The 24,013-nt window shown below is 51.7% G+C and overlaps 11 protein-coding genes across 11 annotated transcripts; 4 read left to right on the top strand and 7 right to left on the bottom strand.

Moving 5' to 3' along the window:
• Window positions 1-1,859: 1,859 nt before the first annotated feature.
• KRP23_418 (uncharacterized protein) lies at window positions 1,860-2,781 on the bottom strand (the record flags this gene model as incomplete). Its single annotated transcript, XM_067888875.1, has 2 exons — window positions 1,860-2,061; window positions 2,201-2,781. 2 exons carry the CDS (start codon window positions 2,779-2,781, stop codon window positions 1,860-1,862), a joined length of 783 nt encoding a protein of 260 aa, XP_067750977.1.
• Window positions 2,782-3,194: 413 nt separating this feature from the next.
• Window positions 3,195-4,442, bottom strand: KRP23_419 (uncharacterized protein; the record flags this gene model as incomplete). Its single annotated transcript, XM_067888886.1, has 1 exon — window positions 3,195-4,442. One exon carries the CDS (start codon window positions 4,440-4,442, stop codon window positions 3,195-3,197), a length of 1,248 nt encoding a protein of 415 aa, XP_067750978.1.
• A 1,037-nt stretch (window positions 4,443-5,479) lies between these two features.
• On the top strand, window positions 5,480-5,917 carry KRP23_420 (Ubiquitin-60S ribosomal protein L40; the record flags this gene model as incomplete). The annotated part of the gene is made up of 4 exons (XM_067888898.1): window positions 5,480-5,497; window positions 5,571-5,618; window positions 5,685-5,767; window positions 5,833-5,917. 4 exons carry the CDS (start codon window positions 5,480-5,482, stop codon window positions 5,915-5,917), a joined length of 234 nt encoding a protein of 77 aa, XP_067750979.1.
• Window positions 5,918-6,116: 199 nt separating this feature from the next.
• Window positions 6,117-7,129, bottom strand: KRP23_421 (Ubiquitin carboxyl-terminal hydrolase 2; the record flags this gene model as incomplete). Its single annotated transcript, XM_067888909.1, has 2 exons — window positions 6,117-7,039; window positions 7,099-7,129. 2 exons carry the CDS (start codon window positions 7,127-7,129, stop codon window positions 6,117-6,119), a joined length of 954 nt encoding a protein of 317 aa, XP_067750980.1.
• Window positions 7,130-7,580: 451 nt separating this feature from the next.
• Window positions 7,581-8,945, bottom strand: KRP23_422 (uncharacterized protein; the record flags this gene model as incomplete). Its single annotated transcript, XM_067888920.1, has 1 exon — window positions 7,581-8,945. The coding sequence occupies one exon, from the start codon at window positions 8,943-8,945 to the stop codon at window positions 7,581-7,583; it is 1,365 nt and encodes a 454-aa protein (XP_067750981.1).
• A 5,189-nt stretch (window positions 8,946-14,134) lies between these two features.
• KRP23_423 (uncharacterized protein) lies at window positions 14,135-14,455 on the bottom strand (the record flags this gene model as incomplete). The annotated part of the gene is made up of 1 exon (XM_067888931.1): window positions 14,135-14,455. One exon carries the CDS (start codon window positions 14,453-14,455, stop codon window positions 14,135-14,137), a length of 321 nt encoding a protein of 106 aa, XP_067750982.1.
• A 1,925-nt stretch (window positions 14,456-16,380) lies between these two features.
• Window positions 16,381-17,163, top strand: KRP23_424 (uncharacterized protein; the record flags this gene model as incomplete). The annotated part of the gene is made up of 1 exon (XM_067888942.1): window positions 16,381-17,163. The coding sequence occupies one exon, from the start codon at window positions 16,381-16,383 to the stop codon at window positions 17,161-17,163; it is 783 nt and encodes a 260-aa protein (XP_067750983.1).
• A 557-nt stretch (window positions 17,164-17,720) lies between these two features.
• Window positions 17,721-18,172, top strand: KRP23_425 (viral Ubiquitin; the record flags this gene model as incomplete). Its single annotated transcript, XM_067888953.1, has 2 exons — window positions 17,721-17,741; window positions 17,822-18,172. The coding sequence occupies 2 exons, from the start codon at window positions 17,721-17,723 to the stop codon at window positions 18,170-18,172; spliced, it is 372 nt and encodes a 123-aa protein (XP_067750984.1).
• A 134-nt stretch (window positions 18,173-18,306) lies between these two features.
• Window positions 18,307-18,657, bottom strand: KRP23_426 (Small nuclear ribonucleoprotein Sm D3; the record flags this gene model as incomplete). Its single annotated transcript, XM_067888964.1, has 1 exon — window positions 18,307-18,657. The coding sequence occupies one exon, from the start codon at window positions 18,655-18,657 to the stop codon at window positions 18,307-18,309; it is 351 nt and encodes a 116-aa protein (XP_067750985.1).
• A 1,568-nt stretch (window positions 18,658-20,225) lies between these two features.
• Window positions 20,226-21,791, bottom strand: KRP23_427 (uncharacterized protein; the record flags this gene model as incomplete). Its single annotated transcript, XM_067888975.1, has 1 exon — window positions 20,226-21,791. One exon carries the CDS (start codon window positions 21,789-21,791, stop codon window positions 20,226-20,228), a length of 1,566 nt encoding a protein of 521 aa, XP_067750986.1.
• Window positions 21,792-22,445: 654 nt separating this feature from the next.
• Window positions 22,446-23,948, top strand: KRP23_428 (uncharacterized protein; the record flags this gene model as incomplete). The annotated part of the gene is made up of 1 exon (XM_067888986.1): window positions 22,446-23,948. One exon carries the CDS (start codon window positions 22,446-22,448, stop codon window positions 23,946-23,948), a length of 1,503 nt encoding a protein of 500 aa, XP_067750987.1.
• Window positions 23,949-24,013: the final 65 nt, after the last annotated feature.

A 24,013-nucleotide genomic window follows, 5' to 3' on the forward strand; every position in this document is an offset into this window, starting at 1 on the left:
GACTGAGCAATGGATAACAGATATTGGAACTGATTGTACTGCAAGTACTTGCTAATACTAAACCAGCACTATCTGACTATCTGAGGCTCTGTAACTGCGTGTTCAGGGTCGATCCCCACCACTGGACGTTGCTGCTCGTTGATGACTGACTTCCTGGCGAGCCAAGTCCCATCGTGAGCCCATTAGCGACTAGATTTGAATTAATCTTAGATGAAGCTCCAAAGTAAGCGCCTCCCAAACATTGAATCGCCCCAGTACTTGAACTAGTTGATGCAGCTGTACCCAAATGGAGAGAGTACCGGAGATATTTACACTACCACTTACATCCAATTCACTCGCTGGTGTGGTTGTTTTCACACCAACGAAGCCATTACCGCCGACTACAAGCCTATTCAAGCCGTTCGTGCCAAGTGATAGATAGCTATTATTAGAGTTAGATGAATCCCACATATAGTTGATGCGGCCATTAGTTGCAGTTGAACGCCCAAGCAGCAAATGACATATGCTGCCAGTTGATAGTGAAGGCATTGCGAGTAGTGCTATCCGTCCATTGGTTCCACTAGCTGAAACATTTAATGACGTCATAGATAGAATATTAATACCACTGAGATTGGATAACCTATCAAGCACTAGAGCTTTAGAGGCGGCTGCTATGCCTGCTGCAATCCCTGAGAGAGACTGAACTAGACTGATATCGTACGTGGTTCCTGATTGGCGGTATTGGGTAGCATCGACATATGCAGAGGCACCCGTGATGCTCAATACTGATGATGCACCGCTCAATGACAGTGAGCCAGCGAACCGGCCTCCGCCATTTACATCTAATTTTGTCTCCGGGGCGTTAGTGCCGATCCCAATATTGCTATTATTGCAAATGACTAGCTGATAATCATTCAAATTTGTGGCAATGCAGAGATACTGGCTAGACGGCGTGGCGCTATTGTTATACGCGATATATGATCCATCATGAATAGATGCAGATCGACCGATTCTAATAACGATATTACCATTCGATGCCAAGTTTGGCTGGACTACATTGAGGAGATTGACGGAAGCGGTTCCGGAATTAGAGATATTCAGCGATTGAAGAGTACCTATGCTTGTTATATTCGGCTGAGCTGCTGTCTGTAGAGTACCTGTAAGGCTGGTTGCTGACAGAGAGCCGATACCAGAGATATTGCTCGAGCTATCAAGCACTAGAGCTTTAGAGGGAGCAGCGGTGCCTGGCGTAATGCTTAGGACATACGATGGTGAGGCCGATACGGATGATCCATTCACAGTCAGCTCAACGCACCAATGCCACTAATATCACCGGCAGCTCCTGGAATAAGGGCAACACCAGGTGTCGCTGCCCCTTGGATAATTCCAGTGATGTATGTGAGTCGATAATCGTTTTTATCGAGATATAGAGTTTGTGCGTAATCGTAGGTGAGGAAACCGCTTGCATCCAGCGTGAGATAGAATGCAGGGTTTAGATCGGTGGGGGATAGCTAAAAATCCGTGTATGTTTGTTTTGTCTCAAGCTATATAGATAAAGCTATTTTCAATCTTTTGAGTACGATTCCAGATTTCGGAGCTTCACTCCCGAAAAAGTTCAAATCAGCATCCATGGGTGATATCCCTGCGCTTGATATCAAATCGCTATTTAGAATGGTTGTGTTGGGTCCATCGTTCATATATATACTTCCTCAATAGGCTTGTTCTTGTATTTTCCAAAAGTAAGTTCGAACGACATGGTCTGTTAGTGGTATCTATATACATACCCCTTTAATTTTTTTGAGAAAAAAATAATAAATGTAAAACTATCGGCATAATGTTCTACTTCAAGTATTTTTTTTATTCTTATGACATCCAAGGTATCAAAAAGCGTTGCGTCTACTAACGTGAAAAACTTCACTTGAATTATTGGTTCGCACGGTTTGCTCTACGTCGAGCTCTAGCTCTTTCAGCACGGTGCCATTCGGCATGAGCAGCATGTTCACCATACGTTCGCAATCGTACACCACAAGCTGGAACACAACACACGAGATCAACTTCTTCTTCCGATGACGATCCGGATTCCTGGTCCAACACAGCGTCCAAATCTTCACAATTAACAGTGAAGCCAGGAAGAATGGTACCACCATCAAGATCTCTCCACGCGCTATTGCCAACGCGTCGAACAAGACAATTTCCTCGGGCGCATCGCTTGTATTCGCACATGATTTTGTTCTTTGGATCAATGAGCCATCCTAATTGCACACCGTGAGGGAAGTACTCGTGCCGCATCTTGTGATCGAGAGCACCAAGCTTGGAATGTGAACCAGTGAGAGTGTCGATTTCCACCACGAACGTCGGAGCAAAAGGTTCTCCACCACGAGTCCATCGTTGAGCTTCGGTCAGCTGCCTTGCATCATCTCGAGGCACATACGCCACATCGGGGACCCGAAGCGTTGTGCCATCCAGCACGTATTCATCTAGCGCATTTGTCACTCTTCCACCATGGCCACTCCACGCAGCCCAATTCAGCAGCGCCTTGCAGAGGTATGGTCCGATTACGCTGCGCCCAAACACCACCATCCGAAATGGAATAAATCGGCCTTCATCGACGAAGAAACCAGGCTGCTCGCCAAGTATTGGATGGACCAACGGACCGAACTTCTTCACGTGCTGGTTTAACTGCTCGAGGGACACACCAGCGTAGTCCTTGACACGGCACAGAGTCTTCTTCGACTCTAGGTCACGCACCAGTCGCGCAAGCACGTCTTCGTGGTCTTTCTTCTTGCCGTTTGCTGCGGTCATGGTTGCCGATGCTGTTCTTTCTCGCACTGGCAGAAGCAAACAAGAAAGACCTTGCCCAGTGTGGTCCACGCTACGAATGAATTGACTTCAAATTGAATTGGTACTTCCACTAAAAAAATGATCAATTCAAATTTGATTCATCAGTGACGGTTCCGAGAACTAGTTCCATACCCAGGAACCGATAGGTAACCGCGGCATAATCCGACGCATAATCATGTCGGCAGACCTCCGATCCTCCACGTTGCTGTTTAAATGGCCCGGAAAGTCGGAAAGTGGGCAATTCGCGCTCCACTGGAGGCCAAGTTGCCCGACATTTGACTTTCCGAGCCAAACAAACAGCAGCCAAAATAATATTTGGGCAGTACCACGATGCACTCATCACCTAGCCCTAATGGATATTCGCGCGCTCTTTCTTATCGTGCTCTCGCCTCTCCATCCGTGAGACCCGAACGAACGTATTGTAGTTCCAGCTCCAGGTCCTCATATTCACATCGTAGCTCACGTTTTCCCGATTCGAGCGCGCCATTTAGACGCAGCAGTTCCGATACACGAGCTTGAATTGTCTCCAGCTGGCGCAGTAGGTCTTCATTAAGCGTTTTCGCTTCACGAAGTTCTGTTTGCAGCCGGGTTTCCTTCTCCCTGGGCCCTGACGCCTTTGTCGCCGCCTCAAGCTGACCCATGAGTAAGCGCTCACGAGTTTCCAGCGCGTCTACCCGGCTCTTTAGCCGGCCAACCTCGCTTTGATTGCCACGTTGCTGCTTAAGCTCAAGTAGCGGTAGTTGAGTCTGCTTGTCTTCCAAATCTTTCTCCAGTTGCTTTCGGCGCTGCTGTTCGACCAATATCTCGTCTTCCAATGAATCTAAACGCTTCCGGAAAGCCTCCCACTTCGTGTTTCGCGCGGTCCAGTCACGCTCTTTCACTTGCCCGATCGCATTCTCGAGAATTTGGACTTTATCGCTTGACTTTTCACGAACTGTAGATAGCTCCTGGGCCTTTTTCTCCATCTCCAGCTCAAGTCGCTGATTTTTCAGGAGTGTTTGTTGTTGCGTCTCCGTTACTAGGTCGTACTGCACAAGGAATTGCTGGTAGGTCGTCTTGATCTGCATCAACTGATGCTGGAGCTCGCCTACAATTGCGTGATCTTCTGAGGAAGCCATCAAATCACGAAGTCGTTCCTCCTGCTGCTCTAGCTGCCCCACCTCGTTAATTCTCTCGTACAACAGCGCGTTCTCATTTCGAAGCTCATTGTCATCTCCAGAACGTCCTCTGAGCGGTGGCAACTGCACTAACTCGTCAGAATCGACTACAGCCTTTCGATCAGCTACTTCAAGCGTCTTCACGCGCTCCGTTTGCGCCTGTAGCTCGTTCTCAAGTTGATCTATCCGGTCGTGGGGGATATCTGAATCGCAACCGGTTTCCCCACTTGTATTTCCTGCACCACTTCTTGCACTCTTTTCGGCTTGAAGAACCATGAGACTATGCTGTGTCTTGGTTAATCGTGCTGGTAGTTCATACATCGCTAAGTACTTGGCATGCATTTCTGCGTAACTTTCACCCAGTGCGTTGTACTTCTTCAGCACGCCAGTCATTGCACGTTGTTGCTGATCAGCAAATTCACGAAGCACGCTCTTCTCCAGAGTTTTTTCCATGCGGTCAATCATCTCGTCGGCACCCTGCTTCCACGTCTCTAGGTACAAGACTCGATACTTATGAATCTGTTCCGAGTCGTGCAACTCGCCCAGACTGGATATTGGCTGGGTTCCAGCTCGTGGGTGGGGTTTCCTTACGCAGTGAGTGATCGCTCCCTAACAGCCATTCATAGCCAAAGAATGATGCACGATTTTATCATTGCTGTTCCAGCATTCCACCGCCGTCTCAACATTGTACATTCATTTAATGAATGCATTTGTGTTGGAGAATGCAATCCAACAAGGACCAATGCAATTGTTGCACCATGCATAATTAATTATGCGCTGTGAGGACGCTGAAACCACAGGCTCGAATGGCTATACCTGCTCTAAGAGTTCACACTGACCCAAGTTCCGCAATTGAAATGCCCCGCTTCGACGACAGGTTACCATTCGTTCCCGGGGGTGGACTGGTAGTCTGTCGACCGCTACATAGTGATTCGCACTCGCTATTGTAATGAAACACGATCATTTACATACCCTAGATTCGCGTTCGAGAAGACTGCAAGGCGGAGAAAGAAGATGTTTTGAAGCAGACAGCGATCACCAGTACTTTCAGCGGATTTTAGTGTCAAATTCACCAATGCCCGAGAGTACGACAAGTCTGAAATCCAGAGGCGATACGTGAATGTCGGCTATTGTTTGATGAACTTTCGTGTTCACAAAGTGTAGGAAAGTGTAATGCACTTGCGAGGGGGTGCTGCTCAGTCCATACATTGGTAAGGTCTGTCCGTGCAGCTCTCTCAAGTCTAACTGCACGCGTTGTCCTGCAGCCTGCACGCACTTCAACATTGTTCTCATGAACGCAGCATCCGCAGAGGTGACAAGATGCCCTTCGGGGAATAATGGGTTAAGTGTCAAATTTTACTATCAGATGAAATATAAGTGGGCCAATTATCACCAATTGTTTTTACTTTCACGAATTTCCCAATTCGAATTTCCGCGAAGAACTTTGCGGAACCACAGCCACTTTTGCCTCGAAACACTCAGCCGCCAAGTTAGAAGCCAAGATGCAGATCCAGATCAAGGTACCCACGCCCCCACGCCGCGATCACAGGGGCTGGAAGGGTACTAATAAGTGTGTTTATTGCGCTGGTGTAGACGCTCACTGGCCGGAAGCAGACGTTCAACTTTGAGCCGGACAACACGGTACGATGCGATATTCTGGCGCTTCGGACGGTGTGATACTGACGTTGTTTCTCCTTCCGTGAACAGATCCTGCATGTGAAGCAGGCCCTGCAGGAGAAAGAAGGTATCCAGGTGGACCAGATTCGTCTCATCTACAGTGGCAAGCAGCTGTACGTGGAGTTAGTCTTGAAACGATGAGCTAGACACGGATGTTGATGGCCTTGCTGCTCTACAGAGCCGATGACAAAACGTTGCAGGACTACAACGTGGCTGCGGGCGGCACCATCCATATGGTGCTGCAGCTGCGTGGCGGGTGCTAGACGAGATCGAGCGGTTTGAGGAGTCGGCAGGAGGAGGTCAAGATGCAGTTAGAGTAACACGCCCAAGATCTCTCCCGGTCGCGCTGATTCGGGTAATAGGCAGCATTATAAGCTGCTGATAAACACGCCAAACTCCCATGCATCTCCATCGATGGATGTCTGTCCGTTGATTTTGTCTGTCTTGTCTCTTTTCTCTTCCTTACTGCGCGTTCGTAGGCTTCTTGGTATTCGCAGCAGCGGCTTTGCGGGCGTCGAGCTGCTGCTTGGTCAGCGGTTCCAACTGCTTCTTCTCCGCCAGCGTCTTGAGCAGCTGAACAATGAACGGGATGTAGTTGTGCTTGCGACGCCTGTTCTCCAGCGCCCAGTCATTTCGCTTCTGCTGCTCTGCGGCCAGGTCCGCCTGGATCTGCGCGGCCAGCTCTTCACTACCACCAGCTTCAATGAGTGCTCCAAGCTGCTCTTCGAACGCTTGTATCCGGTTGCGTACGAGCGCCAGAAGATTGAAGCGGATCTCCGAGGCCGCGTACTTCTCGATCCTCTTCTGGATAACGGGGCACGCCACCTGCAGCCACGCTTCACGGTTGTCTCCTTCTGGAACGCCCCCCAGACAGATCGGTCCATCTCGCAGGCCATCCAGCTCGTAGACCTTGCCGTTCACAGGCACGTAGGCCACGAAATGGTACACGTCATCGTCTTCCGTGGCTGCTTTTCTCTCCTCCACGACGAACGGCTCGGCCCTGGCGAAAGAATTGTGGGCGAGGCGGATTTTGTCGCTGTTGGAGATAGCGAGGCCCTTGAACTCGGACGGGAAGTCGCTCGTGAAGGCCTTGAACTCGGTCAGCGTCTCGCCCAGCTCGAGGCCCTGGCAGTTAAGCAGGATGGACAGGATGGCCTGCGTAGCGCAGGCGTTGCTGATCACCTGCTTGGCAAAGAACAGTCCGTCCTCCTCTGAGGCGAAGACCGGGGGATCGGCCTCCTCCCCGTGTTTGGCCTCGTACTTGAAGAGAAACACGAGGCCGTAGACTGGCGACAGGGCGGCGAACTGCTGCTCGTCCAGCGAGTAGAGCTCCTCCACCTGGACGCCCTGGACGCCGATGTCCTCGATGAGAGCGGTGAACACACCTACAGTGGAGGATGGGGTTAGCGTGGCCGGTGGATTGGGGGGGCAACAAGAGACGCACCGGGGTCGGACTCGATGGTACACCACGACATTTTTGTGTTTCCGGTCAAAAAGATCACTGAAGCAGGTTCGTAACGGTGGATTCGAACAATAACTGAAATATTGACGTTGAAGTCATGATATTCTTTGTGGTGCAGTTTTCCCGACCAACACCGTTGTTATTGAGTCTGGGGTTTGACGTTTAACGCTGTTGCGTCTCATTTGCGCCATTCAGATTGAGATTGCGGCTGTGCTGCCTATTCTCGAGATATGGCCCTGGTCACGAAAAACGTCACTCAATCTATCCAGGGATAACGAATGTAGCCTTCGACCGACAAACGTTTCGCTAAACCGCATGTTGAAAACACAGGACAAATGCTTGCTGAATAGAAATCGATTATAATGTTTTTCCTCAAGTCAGTCTAGACTGCGAAGTTCAGATGCATTGGACTGCTGAAGCTTGTTCGAATCCTAATTACCGTTCGATGGCGAGACTGCGGGTCTCTATTCCTCGACGAGCTCGGTCACCTTTTCACACTTCATTGATGCCTTCATCTGCGCTTCCTTGTTTTCGAGGTGTGCGTCCCGGCCGAATCTGTCGTCAACCACGTTCATTATCGAGCCTCCCAAACCATTCCCGTCGGTGCCAGTACCTCCGCTGCCTGTCGGCAGTCCATTTTCGAGAATGTCCAAGGCATCCATTGGAGATTCAGCGAGTTCAGTCACCGTGCCGACAATGAGGTCGATCACATCGCCAATTTCATCGAATTCGAATCTAAGGACCACTTTGGCCAGCCGGAAGGCGACAAGCACCAACAAAACTGTCCAGCTCCAGCAAATACGTGCTACTCGCCTGGCGTACGATTCGGTGACAATTGCCTGCGCAATGTACTGCTTGATGTAAGGTGCTGCAGTGTGAATTTCGTCGAACAACTTGTTGTCATGTTTTTTGTTGTCGACCACAAACTCGTTCCAATCCGGTGGGTTATCGGATCGATTCACAGTCCGCTCCAGGTCACTCATTTTCGCGTCGTTCGAGGAGAAACGACCTTCGTTCGCAATCGTGTTGATGCAGCGCAAGATTGCGTTGACTCGCAAGTTGACTTTGGAGGCAACCCGTTGTTGCCAGTCTGCTTTTTTGCGAGCGTCTTCACCTCGACTGCACATTCGCCCGTTCTTGGCAATCGCGTCGCCTAGTCTGTAAGCGTCTTCGGCCCCCCAGCTGAAGATCGCGCCTGTGTACCGTTTCCGGAGTTCCTGAAACTTGCTTTCATGTGCCTTGTCAATTGCCTCCTTGGACTGTTGAAGTATGCCGACCACCAACTTTTGCTTTTCGATCGACTGCAACTTGAATAGCTTCTCCACATCCCGCACATCAGTCAGTGTGCGTGCAAGTGTGTGCATCGTCATGCCGTTGGTCGCTTCCTTCACCTTCTTCATCTCCTCATTGGTAAACCCTTTCCGACCCAGCCAGTAATGAAATTCATCGAGGGTGAGTACTGGCGGCGCTTTGCCGTACCGCCACGCATTCTTGACAGCAGTGACTGGCATCCAGAGCACCGACAAAATACCGGCAACGATCGCGAAAATGCCCATGACGATGTATTTGGCAAGCTGCAACACGAGGGCAATTGGTAAGCAGATAATGCCCATTATCGTGGTGAACAGCGTCGGGTCCGGCGGGGGTGGGCACACACGACGATCATCCGTCCAATATGGAGCCCAGTCGTTGTTAAAGGTAACTGAAATCTCTGTGGCGAGTTTGCCGTCGCGCCCCTTTACGTTGTAGAACGTGTACGTCTTCAGTGGCGACCCTGGGTCGTTTTCACCAACAGCAACCGCAACATCGACAGGAGTCACGATACTCATCTCTCGATCGCTGCGGGTGTTGTAGGCGAGTTTCGCGTGGCGTCTGCTCAGTAAACCACGAAATGAAAACTGAAGGTTGAAGCGTGACATGAAATGAGTGGGGCCAAGCGCACTTGTATCGGAGTATGCGTCCAGACTTAATAACACTTGGCTGAGCTGAGTTTCCTGGAACGTTTCCAAACTCACCTGAGGTGAAGTTGATTCTACATGAACAGTATTTTGGGGGCGGACGCTGAAACATCGAGCTCTGTCGCAGGAAACTACTGCGAAGTAACCAAGTACTTGGTGCGTTTCATTGCTACAATTACACTTACTTCTTTCCTACAAAGACCCCAACACTAGATCCACCAAAAATCAAACCGCGAAAGGTTTCAAGAAAATATAATATGGGATCGCAGACCTGCGTAATTTACCAATTTCTTTGAGTCGCAATGTGTTTAGTTCAGGAAGTGGGGATTTACCGTACAGCGGGTGGATTAATCAAACGCCACCCAAAAATTACTAATGAGTTTGGATGAGTAGATCGCAAAATGGAAGCAAAGGTAATTGGAGCTACGAAAACGCATCAAGTTTTTTTTTTTTTTTTTTTGGGGGGGGGGGGTTAATGAGGTCCTCTGTTCGTGTTTACCTAGAGACTATAGAGCCCCCAAAAAGCGCATCAAGTTCTTGGTGCTTGCGAGGTGAGTTTCTTGCGAAAGAGCGCGATATAAAAGGAGGTATACCCTCTTTGAGCTCGCTCCCAAAATACAGTTCACACATCGTTGGAGCGCACCGCTCGAATTAACCATTAAGATGAACGTTCAAATTTTGCGAAAGATCTGGGAGCTTGATGCACAATAATACTGCGCCTTTATCATACCTATTATTATTTTCTTTGCGTCTATGATGCTAGGGGCTGCTGCCGTGACGTCGTCGCTCGTAGTGAAGTCTCTGAGGTAAGTTTTAATTAACGGAAATCGATCCAGCACTTGAAACCCCAAATTCACCATTAATATTAAAACGTGTCTCGGCACTCTCTCCTATTTCTTCGTACGTAAAGTACAACGGAAAATACCGCATCACCGTCGAGACAGTTTTGTCCACGGGGTACGCCAACTATGGTAACAACGAAGCGTCTCTGAGCTTGCGTTCTTGCCGGCGATAATCGTCCACCATTGGTAAATAAAACTGTCTCGCCACTCACTCCCTCCTTTCAAGAAAATGCTTTACAATTGTGAGGGCTTTGACTACATGAAGTACAACGGACTATACTGCATCCCCGTCGAGACAATTGTGTTCACGGGGTACCTCCTCGACTATGGTAACAACAGCAACGAAGCGTCTTCTGTGCTCACTCATTCAACAGTTTAATCTTGCGATGGCATTTGGAAGCATGAAGATAAAAAGGTAGCTCGTGCAATCCACGCCATCCAAATAACTGAACACGATAGCGCAACAATAAACCATTTGGTCAGCTTGAGGCTTGAATTTACTCGCTTCCAAGTTATCAAATACTACAAGGGTTCATTGTTCACTTTAGAAAAATAGAACGCCATCGTAGACAGCGTTGGAGCTGAATGCGGTACATGAAGAGACCCCGTCTCCAACATATCATATCAGTTTGTTTGCACTATCGACATAAAATATGAGAAGCGTCTAGAGTTTGCTAAAATAATACTATTTCTTATGAAAATACCAATAGTCTTTTTTTAATATTCTGCGTTCAAACCGCACTGCTCCAATATTTCTTCTGGAATGCCTGCCAGACAGGTATTGTCTTGCATTTAGTACATAGCAAGTATCATATAATACATGTAGAAAGAGTAGACGGCTTCGTTCTGGGTCCCAAATGGAAATTGTAGATCAAAATGAGATCAAACTAGAATGCATCACCTTGTGTATGCCTTCACGACGTACTTCTCGTACATTAAAGTCGTAGGCAAGAAAGAAAGTGGGTGTTGCTTATTTCATGGGCTTAGCAAAACGTGAAGCGAAGCGATAAACCGCACTCTTAAAGAATGATCCCATCAGTTGTTCAATGTCGACTGGCTGACAGCAGCCTTCTCTCCAAAACTTAGCAGTAGTAGAGACCGCCGAATGGGATGCCCAGACCGCAGCCGCCGCCGTACAGACCAGCACCATACATGTTCCAGTAGCCCATCGGGTACGCCCAGCCAGGGTAGCCGCCGCACATGAAGCCGAAGCGGTAGGGTCCGTAGCCTCCCCAGCCACCCCACCCTCCCCAACCACCAAGCCCCCAGCCACCACCAAGACCGAGACCGAGACCGAGACCACCGACGCCCCAGCCGAATTGCTCCTTTTTGTCATCCTTGTCGGATTCCTTCATAGCGACAGCTGAAGCGGAAGCAGGTGGGTCTATCTTCTCGGTCGTCCCCGTGAGCGTGACACCAGCAGGCAAGTCAGAGGCCTGAATCTTCTCCAGCGCTTCCGCGGGAGTCTTGACGGCACCTTGGTCGACAGTAGCAGCGGTGATCATACCGAGCATGGCGATGACGGCGAGGAGGAAGACGTTGAACTTCATGGTTGCGTCGGTAGGTTTGGTACTCAACTTGCTTGGTCGGAGGCAAATCGCGTTGTGAAGGCAGCAAGGTTCATCTCAAAGTGGCGTGACTTGATCCGAGATTTCCAAGTTCTCGCTGACGTAGCGCTGCACTTCAATCTATCACCACGATTGAAGCGTGGCTGTGTTTTCCCAGCAAGTTATGTTTGTTTCTGTGGTTGGTCATTGGTATCTGCATCACGAGTTTGCATGCAGAAGAGAGACTTCTGTCGTTTTGAGCCGTAGCATCCCTGGTCGTGTTAAAATTGAAATAAATGATGAAATTGCTCAAATCGATCGAGCAGAGTCAAAACTATGGACTCAGCTGAGGCTTGTGATGTCGCTGGTAGAAAACACTTTTGAGTCCCAGGGTGCACAAGGTCGTACCGTGAAGGAAAAAACGTTTTAAGAGAATCGATCCAGCAACACAACCCTGAAAGGTTCGCCACCCCGTTCTTGCCGGCGATAGTCATCCACCATTGGTAAATAAAACTGTCTCGCCACTCACTCCCTCCTTTCAAGAAAATGCTTTACAATTGTGAGGGCTTTGACTACATGAAGTACAACGGACTATACTGCATCCCCGTCGAGACAATTGTGTTCACGGGGTACCTCCTCGACTATGGTAACAACAGCAACGAAGCGTCTTCTGTGCTCACTCATTCAACAGTTTAATCTTGCGATGGCATTTGGAAGCATGAAGATAAAAAGGTAGCTCGTGCAATCCACGCCATCCAAATAACTGAACACGATAGCGCAACAATAAACCATTTGGTCAGCTTGAGGCTTGAATTTACTCGCTTCCAAGTTATCAAATACTACAAGGGTTCATTGTTCACTTTAGAAAAATAGAACGCCATCGTAGACAGCGTTGGAGCTGAATGCGGTACATGAAGAGACCCCGTCTCCAACATATCATATCAGTTTGTTTGCACTATCGACATAAAATATGAGAAGCGTCTAGAGTTTGCTAAAATAATACTATTTCTTATGAAAATACCAATAGTCTTTTTTTAATATTCTGCGTTCAAACCGCACTGCTCCAATATTTCTTCTGGAATGCCTGCCAGACAGGTATTGTCTTGCATTTAGTACATAGCAAGTATCATATAATACATGTAGAAAGAGTAGACGGCTTCGTTCTGGGTCCCAAATGGAAATTGTAGATCAAAATGAGATCAAACTAGAATGCATCACCTTGTGTATGCCTTCACGACGTACTTCTCGTACATTAAAGTCGTAGGCAAGAAAGAAAGTGGGTGTTGCTTATTTCATGGGCTTAGCAAAACGTGAAGCGAAGCGATAAACCGCACTCTTAAAGAATGATCCCATCAGTTGTTCAATGTCGACTGGCTGACAGCAGCCTTCTCTCCAAAACTTAGCAGTAGTAGAGACCGCCGAATGGGATGCCCAGACCGCAGCCGCCGCCGTACAGACCAGCACCATACATGTTCCAGTAGCCCATCGGGTACGCCCAGCCAGGGTAGCCGCCGCACATGAAGCCGAAGCGGTAGGGTCCGTAGCCTCCCCAGCCACCCCACCCTCCCCAACCACCAAGCCCCCAGCCACCACCAAGACCGAGACCGAGACCGAGACCACCGACGCCCCAGCCGAATTGCTCCTTTTTGTCATCCTTGTCGGATTCCTTCATAGCGACAGCTGAAGCGGAAGCAGGTGGGTCTATCTTCTCGGTCGTCCCCGTGAGCGTGACACCAGCAGGCAAGTCAGAGGCCTGAATCTTCTCCAGCGCTTCCGCGGGAGTCTTGACGGCACCTTGGTCGACAGTAGCAGCGGTGATCATACCGAGCATGGCGATGACGGCGAGGAGGAAGACGTTGAACTTCATGGTTGCGTCGGTAGGTTTGGTACTCAACTTGCTTGGTCGGAGGCAAATCGCGTTGTGAAGGCAGCAAGGTTCATCTCAAAGTGGCGTGACTTGATCCGAGATTTCCAAGTTCTCGCTGACGTAGCGCTGCACTTCAATCTATCACCACGATTGAAGCGTGGCTGTGTTTTCCCAGCAAGTTATGTTTGTTTCTGTGGTTGGTCATTGGTATCTGCATCACGAGTTTGCATGCAGAAGAGAGACTTCTGTCGTTTTGAGCCGTAGCATCCCTGGTCGTGTTAAAATTGAAATAAATGATGAAATTGCTCAAATCGATCGAGCAGAGTCAAAACTATGGACTCAGCTGAGGCTTGTGATGTCGCTGGTAGAAAACACTTTTGAGTCCCAGGGTGCACAAGGTCGTACCGTGAAGGAAAAAACGTTTTAAGAGAATCGATCCAGCAACACAACCCTGAAAGGTTCGCCACCCCGTTCTTGCCGGCGATAGTCGTCCACCATTGGTAAATAAAACTATCTCGGCACTCTTTCACTGGACTTTCATCGGATGAGTACAAGTTATCGATCCCACTTCCCCATTCATGATGGCGAGCCTCTCTTCTTCCTTCTTTTGCCGCCGATCCACGTTGTCGTACTTGGAATAGTCTATGCGAATCGTTCGTTGGCGACGCACTAGAGTATGGAAGTAACCTTCTAACGCGATACCCTCTCAGTATGGCAACAGACAGAGCCTCACAGATAAGGCAGCCTCATTCGTCACTTCAAAGCGCCTTGGGGTTGCCAAGAGTCTGAAGCTATTGAACCACATCAATTCTTGAGTTCACGCCGATTCAAACCGTCGATGCAGGGCCAGAAGACACCCTTGTTGTCAATCCACTCGTAGTACTCGCCTTCGTAGAATAAGCGCGTGACTGGTTCGCTAAGCTCACCGTCAAACTTACGGAACCACACGACCTCTTGCCTGTCCCTAGACTCCAGCTGGTCCTCCAACTTGCCACAGTCGATCTTCTCTTTGAAACGTTTGATATTCTCCAGCACGTAGAACTTGGGACCAGTGAAGCTCACGATGTCATTGATCGCTTGGATGTCCTTCACTTGGCCACAATCCCCATCTGTCCATTCAAACATGTGCAGGAAATCTCCTTCCTCTGGCAATATGCCACGATTCACACAATGTTTTAACAGGCCTGCAAGGCTTCAGTTTGGTTCTGGGGTCGCGTCGGTGGCAGCAGCTCTCGGTCATTTTGTGGTCGTTGAAACCTCCACCAGCACGTGAATCTGCTCCGACTCGGGGCGCAGCAAGCTTCTTTTTCAGCATCAAAGTCTCCATCGTACGACTTACCTTCAACGGCTTTTCCTGGAGTAAAGCCTCGATATCGTGGTGTGTGTTTTCCCGTTCCAGTTCCGTTGTGGCTTTATCGTCATCCGGTAGCTACTTGGCGCCTTTCGTGGCGAACCACAACTTCAGTTCATCTGGTTCGCACGTGATTGTTTGGGGCTTCTTCCTCATATTGAAGAGACCCACCAAATCTGTCAGCTTGCTTTCACGATGAAAGGGCTGCCCTTATTTTCCAGCTGCGAGCAGACAAACGCTTCTTTCTTGTCTTCTCTTTCACTCCCAACACCGTTTGGAACTGAGCACAACAATATTTCTATCACTTTGCCCCAGTCACTTCGGATGCCCAAGTTAGCCGAAGTCTCCAAATAGGGTGACCAGCTTGGTCATTCATGACCTTCTCCATCATTTTCCCACCTCGTTCTCAGTGACAATGGCATCTACGTTCGCTATGAGTCCGATCCAGCACCCACGGGCCAGATTCTCGGGAACGGGGCCCATTGATCCACTCGCTATCGGTGCAGCCCGGAGACGACGAAAAGAGACTGTGAACGAGCGGGTGGAGCATATTCTGAGAGGGGCGTTGCAAGACGCTGAGGAAGAAGCGCTGCAAGACCGAGAAGGAGGTCCTGAAACACGTGGGCGAGCATTGCAGCGGTCCCGTCAATTGGCCTCTCTGTACACAACGTCGACGGATAGCAAGTTCCTTCGCTCTCGATCAAAACGAGATGCCTCCATTCAGCGGTGCAACGAGGTGAAGGCTCAACGAGACTCCGAGTCGTCTGTACGACGTGCCAGGTCAAGAGTGGGGTCAGATTATACACCAAGTGTGATCGGAGAGGGTAACGAGAGCGAAGAAAGTGACGACGACTCAGTATCGCAGTGTCGGTTAGAGCTGGCATCGCCCATCAAGCAGGGTGTGAGCTGGGGTGGAGCGTCTTCTCCATCCCCAGTCTCTCCAATCTCAATGGTAAAGCCAGCAAAACCATGGTACGGCTGTACTGCAGCAACGTTGAAGGAGCAGGTACCCCTGGGCGTCACACTTGACGCTAAACTGCGTCGATATGGAGCCCGAGGTACAGCGAAGCTTTTGCACGGGTGGCGATCTCAAGAAGCGTTGGGACCGCTATCTCCCATTCCGCTGGTTGCATCTGTCGATACATTTGTGTCAGGGTTGAGCGGCTCACCTTCGTTATGGCCACCTGAAGCCTTCCACCCGACCGGGTCCAACCTACGCGTTACGATGACTCGTTGTCCTTCGTCTCCAATCGCAGTCTCTGTGGAAGTTCCTACCTCCGTTGATGATCAGAGCTCCAATCGAGTGGACTGTCAAACGCACACGGAGACGCAAAAAGGTTTACAGCAAAAGGCAAGACAAAAGCTTCGAAGCACCTACAACCGAGAAGTGCAGGTCGAACGGGAGGAACGCTTGGAAAACCAGCGAGATCTCGCTCAGTGGCAAAGCCGCACTCTTCATTTTGTCCCATCCTCTGAGCTCGCTGCGCATCGAGAACAGCAAAAAGGGGACCCGCATCTTCGCCATCGACGTACCCAAGCCTCGGCCATAGTGCAGACACCAGGGTATTCACCTGAGAAGCAGCGCAGCAAAGAGTCCAGAGACTTGAAGGGCAAGCGGTTCAAGCTGCGTTGGCGCTCATTTTCAAAGTTGCTTGACGTAATGCGACGAACGCCTTGTCGAAGGCCTGTGCTACAAGATATGGAGAAATTATTCGCCTTGTCCAGGGAGCTGTGCGCGCTCAATGCGCTCGGAACGTGCATGCTCTCGCGAGCTCAATTCATGCTGCTCATCACGAGGGAGTTCCCTTTGTGTGATGCCAAGCACGTGAATCGCTTGTATTCGTCGTACGACTGGCAAATCTGTGACTCAGTAGATGCTCGATTCGTTCTTGGGACGATGAGAGCAATGCGTGTGCAACAAGGTGAGCCGATAGAGCTCATCTGCAACACGCTCCGTGATTTTGACGACACCACCGCCGCCAACACAAAACTTTCAGATGACAAAGCTGTGGTCTCGAACGGTGTTTGTTTAGCGAAGGCTCTGTCGCTTTGTTGTACCAGTGATGAGGAAGAGCGCGAAATGGAGAGCAGAGCCGACCTCATTTGGACCAAAACACTTGCCTGGCAACGACAAATTCTGTCGCGACGTCTGCGCGGCGGTGTCCGACTCAATGTTTGGAAAGCATCAGGGATGTCGCTTTCGCGGGTCTCAAGCTCTGATAATTGCAGCCAAGATGCCGGCGTAGCGAGCAAAGTAAGAGACTGTGAGACCAAGGAAGACGATGGCGAGGAGGACGTAGAGGACAGCAAGGAAGAACTTCCTGAGCTCAGCCAACTAGTAGATGAATCTCGCGTACCTGTGCGGCGTATCCGTGAGGCTCTCAAGCGAGAGCGAGAGACGCTGACAATCTTCACTCAACAACTTCTCCAACGCAGGCACGAGTGTCTTGTTGGTGCCAGCACGAGTTCTCCGAGGCAGTAATCTCACGTGTTTTGGTTTCACGAATCAACATCCTTTGCATCTTTTTATTCACGTCTCGACGATTGATCTTTGCAAAGAGAAGGAGGCTATGATCGATAACTGCGTTGATTATTAGCATCGACGACATTGTCCGTGCAGTTTTCATGCGCATTTATCACTTAGATTTACCTGCCGACGTCCTGAGCCTCGAACACGAAATACGGCGCCGACACCATAATCTGCATGCGTAGTACGGAGTTGCCGAGTGTGCGAGGCGAACACAACCGGTGTCTACATTGAACACACCTGCGAAATCTCCCAACGTAGGAGAAAGCAGCACACAACCATGCTCGTTGCCGCAACATAGCAACTTCAATCACTTCGAGCGCAACATAAGTTACAGCAAACACTAGCTGTTACGGTTCCTAATGGCACTAATCACAAAGAGTGACGACACGTCAAGAAAAAATCTGCTTGAAACTGGCAGGAAGCGTGCGGGTGGTCGCCATTTCAAGGTCAAAGTCTCACTTGGCGTCGGCAAGACTTACCGAACGAGAAGTTCCATATCCACACACAAGATGCAGCTCTTTATCCGCTCGGTGCGTGGGCAGCAGCGACTTGTTGTGCCCGACGCGAATCCCCTGACAAAATGAAAAACGTCCGTCTGTGACGTTTGCAGGATGCAGGACGAACGCTCACCGTAGCGGTGGCCGACCCGCGGGCCAAAGTTTGTGAGCTGCTGTCGCTCGTGGAGGCCAAGCAGCAGCAAAGCAGTCGCTCCGACCAGTACCTGAACTACGGGGGCGTGCCGCTGCGCGCGTCGCGATCGCTCACTGACTACGGCATCCAGAACCACGCGACGCTGGACCTGTCGCGACGACTGCGCGGCGGCTGCTTCGGCTTCTCCATCATGTTGTGGATCCTCATCTTCATCTGCTGCTTGGTCAGCGTCTGCACATGCGGCCTGTCACTACCAGTGGCGCTTTGTCTGCTGCCTCCTGCACTGCTACTGCCGCTCTGCTGTCTTTAAGCAGACTGTCAATTAGGATCAACACACAGAGGAACCCGATTTTGAGGCAGAAACTAGCAACAGCAATAAAAAGTCACGTCGTCTTCAAGTGTAAAGGGCTCTGCATTGCTCTGTGTAAACAGAGACTGGCGGCTCTACTTGCGGGGGCCGGGGCGTCGACCGCCCTTGGCCTTGCTGCTCTTCTTCTTCTTCTGGTCCTCGCTCTTCTTGCTCAGCGCCTGCACTTTGCCCAGCAGTGGCGAGTTCTTGAGGATGTCCGGGAGGATCACGAGCTTGATCTGCGACCCACGCACGTACACGAGCTCGAGCTTGGCTTTCTGGCCGTCGCGCTGCGTGAGCACCACATCGCTGAGCTGGCAGTTCATGCTGTCCTCGCTCTCCGCCAGGTGGCCGCGGTACACCTCGCCATTTTTGAGCTCCACGGTCACGGTGCGGCCCTCGCCCTCGTGCAGCAGCGAGATGGGCACCCCCACGGTCTTGGACATGGCTATATCGGCGGCTGGTGCTGGAGCTGCGGGATTTTTGACACTGTCAAAAATAGTCACACAAGTGAAATGGGACATTTTAATGACTTACTAACAATACCTGTTACTGTTTGATAGGAAACTTATGTTGCGTTAGATTTATTGAAGCTGCTATGTTGCGGCAAAGGGAAACTCACTCCAAAGAAAGGAAGCTGGGCCATCCCTCGATCCGTGGCATCATAGCAGAGTCAACGTCCACCTTGGAAGACTGTTTATTCACGTTGGACTGAGTCTTGCGGACCACGCACGAGAGCCTGCTGGCTGGCGAAAGGCGTGCGCTTGGGCGCGGAGTTGTTGCAAGCATCACCGAGAGCGTAGATATTCGAGTACTCTGTACTCTCCAGCTGCAGCTTGCTGTTAGCCTTGATGAGACCTTGGGGCACCACGAGGGAGTGGTCAAGGCTCTTGATGAGCTCAGTCTTGGGGTTGAAGCCATCGTTGAATATCCGACCAGCTCCCTGCCAGTGTTGGTGCGCAGCATGCGACGCTCAAAGTTGTTGTCCGACAGCCTGTCCGTCAGAAGCTCGTCCAGGGTCGCATTCACGTCCTTGCGCTTCAATAACGGGTGTGGGACTTCTCACACATGTTGTCGGTACTGAAAAACGTGTCCTTGCCTTCGACGATCATTACAACCTTGTTCGGGAACTTGACTTGATCTCGCCAGCCACTCCAGCGCCGGTAGCGCCACCGCCATCAATGAGGATACTGCCAGCACTCTCGATCTACTGACGTAGCTCCGCCTTCAGTTTCTCAGTCGTCGAACGCCTGAAGTTGTTATTCGGCTGCTTCATCGGAGCCTACCAGGGAGTCGTAGTCCATGTGCTTGACAGGTGTCGTCGTCGTCACCGATCTCCACTCGTTTCTGGGCACAAAAGCATGATTCTTAGACAGTGTATGAACGTGTAAACCCCCACGACGGGTCTTCGAGTTGGAGCACGTTGTCGTCTGGCAGCAATGACAACTACTTGTGTATCGTCGCGGTTGACTTGGACACCTCGAAACTCAAGAGATGGAGAACTCTTCGCCATGTCATCCACTGAAAACACACACCGCTCACTCTGCAACCGAACGAACGCAGACACCCTCAGCCCACGGCCGGCGAATTCTCGCGTACATATATTTCCATCGGAAGCCCCGCTGTCTGCCATCCTACGCTCGTTACTACTGCCTACATCCAAAGAATAGGAAGAGATGGCACTTCGTCCGTGCGGCTCCATTTGCTGTTGTTGGCTCTGATGAACCTTACTGCTCTAGAGGAGACTGACATGAGCCGGAGCAACTGGACTGCAACGTGCGGCCCGATAGTGTACACATTCGCGGGTTGGGCCCTTGTTCTTGAATTCTTCAGGCCGCTCGTGAGCTTCCTCACTATTTTTTTTATCGGGCTCTGGTGCCGCTTGTACGTGGACTTCTCCGCCGTGCGTGGTCCATTCGACTAAGTCGAGGCTGGAGGGTTGTGTCATTTTGCTGAGTGTTGTCTTGGTCGCTTACTTGATGTGCGTCTGTTGGTAGTTGTACGTTCTATCCGTCTATTCCACCCGCGTCTCCGGGATCCGCTCGAAGCGCCGGTTGTTGGAGGCGCCACAGCTCATATTCTTGGGAGGTCCGATGTGGATGGATCCGCGGTAGCTTCCTCCGGCGAAGTTGTTCTGCGGCATGCCAACTTGCGCCCGTCGCTCGCGCGCGCAGATGTAGTGGCCGGCAAGGCCGTCGGCCGGGATCAAGTAGCCCAGTGTGACTGTGCGTCGCGGACCCTCACGCACCGACGGCAGGCCCTGTACCGGCAGCACGGGGTCGATCTGGAAGCTCTCGTCGTTGGAGATGAGCACCAACTCGATGTTGAACATGCTGGCCACCGCGTACAGCTCCGCAGTGGTCGCCTGCTCGTCGGGCGTGTCCCTAAACGTCTCGTACCGTTCGCGCACGTCCTCTTCGTCCTGCATGAGGAAACCTGAGAGCTCCTTAATGTGATCCAACGCATAGTCCATGAGCTTGACGCGCAAAAACTGCGCGGCTGCAACCCGCCGGGGCGCCATCCCGTCCGCCGCGCCTACATTGACCACCGTCATCCCCGCCGGGTAGTCACGCAGACACTGCAGCGGGTACATCTCGTACACGATGCAGTGCAGCAGACACGAGCCGTCGGGGGGCATCCCCACGCCCACGAGCCCCAGCTGCACGAGCTGATCCTCCATCTTGGCTCGCTGCATGTCCAGCTCCGGAGTGATGATATCCGGCGCCGTCATGGCCATCATGGACCCTCTCGAGACGGATGCCATGGACGCTCGCCCCGTGGTATCTGAGACCGTGGACGACGCCGGGAACCAGCTGCCTCTGGACGATCCGGGGCCCATGGAGCCCCCAAAGGAGCTGCCGGCAAAGGATCCTCTGCTACTGCTGGCGAAACTCGTACGAGGCCCCATCTGAGGCACTGTGTGTCTCGCAAAGCTCTGGCTACCGACAAAACCCGTGCCGGACCATCGATAGTCGCTGGAGTTCGAAGCAAAGGACGAGACTGTGGAGCTACTGGAAACCGAACGGAAATCATCATCGTCATCCCCCATGACACTGGCTGTAGCTTGTACCACCGCGGGGGACGCCAAAATGGACGACGAAGGTCGCAAGTTGATGTCCTGTTGGTCGTAGTCGGCGTTGGCGCCGAAGCCCGAGTTGAAGCCCACGAAGCTCTTGAGCGTTTGGCTACTCACAGCCGCCAGGTGGAAGGCCACGAGCTGGGGCTTGTGCGTGACGACGTTGACGTAGTTGTCGAGCTCTCGGGCGCGCGCTCCAAGGAACTCGGGGCTCTTGTCGACGCGGAACAGCGCCTTGCGCCGGTACAGCGGCGGGAACTTGACGCCCTTCATGAGCGCGGCGCTGCGCTTACGCAGCTGCTCGTCCAGCTTACGGAAGGCTGAGAAGCTTCTCCAGATGTGCCAGCTCGTGCGCCCCGTAGCGTGCGCGCGCGACGAGTAGAAGGAGAGCTGCACGACCACCTTGTACTCGGCCTTCTTGCTCGAGAGGCGGTAGTCGTCCACCGAGACGGCGCACACGTAGTCGCCCTGGATGTCGTCGGGCGTCATGGTCAGGTACGCCATGCGGAGGCCTGGAGGGAGGAGGGGGAGTGACGGACTGGTACTCGGACTCTGGCTTGACGACGATCGCAAGTCGGAGTTTCGAGACGACGCCACAAAACCAGCCAGGCGTTGTTCCTACCTGCGACTTGGTACAGTGTACCGGTCCGTACCACGTCAAGGCGAGACTAGGGGATTCCTATACAATAAAACAAGAGCGGAAAATTTTGTGCTTGATAGCGGCGACCTTGCTATCAAGTTGTAGTGGCAAGATGCATCTAGCGTAGGTAGGTGCTGGTTGATGGAGTCATTTACGGCCGATGGATTCTTCTTTGGGCGCGGTTACGCGGCTCAATAGGAGAGGCGCAGTGACGTGCGCACAGATACTTGACACTTGGCGCGGTTGGGGATGGCTACGCTTTACCCCAGCAGCGCCAACGCAATGCAGCTGCTTTCGTTACGGGTGGCAAGATCGCTCGTGACTCACTTGGATACGCGGAGCCGATTGTGTGCCTGTGGGGCAATGGAGACCTTGCCTCGATGTCTTGCTTCCTCGAGCTGCAACCACCGATGCAAATCAGTCCTGCGTGTAGTCAGCGCCCGCGCAACGGCCAACAGCTCACTACTTCCTGGTAGTCATGACTGGCTTGCCTAAAACTGTAGCCATCTCCGAATCCAATGGAGACCGTCGAGGCCCAGAAGCTGCTGGCGGAGCTCCACGCGGCGGAGGAGGAGCACGCGCGCGCTCTCGCAGCCGCCAACCAAGTGCGCGACACATTGGATCGTACCCGGAAGGAGTACGAGGATGCGCGCACCGCGGAGAAGGCTGGCGAGGACGAGCTGGCCAAGGCAGCGGAGGCGCTGGCGCTTGGACTGCAGAGTCTCGACGTGGCTGCCAAGGAGGACGCGCCGTACCCGATAATCGCAGACTCGTTGGTGGAATACCACGCCAACATCGGCTGCTACCAGTGTTATTTGTTCCTAGACAGCCACAAAGACGGCGAGAAGCTGGAGGATGCGACGTCGGAGCTGGACGTCAAGAAGCTCAGCGTTCGAGTGGAATTCCCACGTGTAGAACTCACATACAGAGTCAGTGATAGTGCAAAGGACGCTACAATTGTCTGGTGCACGGAGATCGAGCGGAACGTGGACGTCTCGCAGTGTGTGGTGGAAGAGAAGGGAGATCACTGGTACCTGCGACTGCCGATCTGGCCTAGTGACAAGCAGCCGCTGGGCGGGTTCTCGTCATTTACGCAGGTGTCTCCTGTCGAGCTCCGACCGGAGAGTTACGTGTCTGTCAGTTGTCGAGGATGCAATGAATTGCTGCTTGGTGGAGAGGAGATCGCGGGTATTGAGAAGGTTTTGCCGCTGCCATCCGCCAACTGGATGGACATGTTTGACTTCTGGGGAGCTGGTATTGGCGCCTTTGAGCATATTCCGAGGGATGATATCCATGCCCAGCGACGGCGTGTGCTTGTTGGCGAGTCGTATGTGCTTCTACACGCTAGTGATTTAATAGCTGGCGCGACGGTGTCCGATCATGGGGACAAGGCGGCGGTCGCACCCGGAGATAATGCGAAGGAGGAGCGCGAGTGGGTGCCATTGGTATGTACTGCGTGCTCAGAGCGGGTCGGCTTGTGCAGTGTGGAGCAGCCGGATACTGTCCGTCTGCACAAACATTTGATCAGTGCCCATTCGTGCTTTACAGCGAAGACTGATGCTGAAGGAAACTGCAGCAAGCAAGAGCTAGAGGAGGATGTGTTCGGCAAGTATACCATCGACAGCATTCTAAGCGCCAAGCTACTGGAGATGGCGGATTCAGACGGCATTTTCCGGTTCATCTTGACGTCGTCGGGAGGCAAGCACGACCACGATCTGCATTGTGGTGCTGCTCCAGCTTCACCCGCTGACGCGCCTTCCACAGAGCTGCAGCTGCAGCTATTGAGCTGGGAAACGATGATCAAGCGAAAAGACTCCAACAAGTTTAGTCGCGTGCTGAAGGTGCTGTATGCACCTCGTCAACCGATGCCAGCGATTCCGGGTCTATTACCTTCGCAGGAAGTAACACTGCCGCCAGCAATGTGCCTGGCCATCGCCCAGCGACTTGAATCCAGCTCTACGTTGCTGCCATCGTCGCTGCGCGCGTTCAACCGGATGCACGTTGGCTACCTCTTCGCTTGAGGAAGCTCGACCCACCGTACAAGACGTCAGATCCAATGTCAAATGCAAAAACTAACTGTATTATT

The sequence above is a fragment of the Phytophthora ramorum genome (assembly GCF_020800215.1).
Source record: "Phytophthora ramorum isolate Pr-102 chromosome Unknown Phyram_PR-102_s0001, whole genome shotgun sequence".
In the NCBI taxonomy this organism is placed as follows: Eukaryota; Oomycota; class Peronosporomycetes; order Peronosporales; family Peronosporaceae; genus Phytophthora; species Phytophthora ramorum.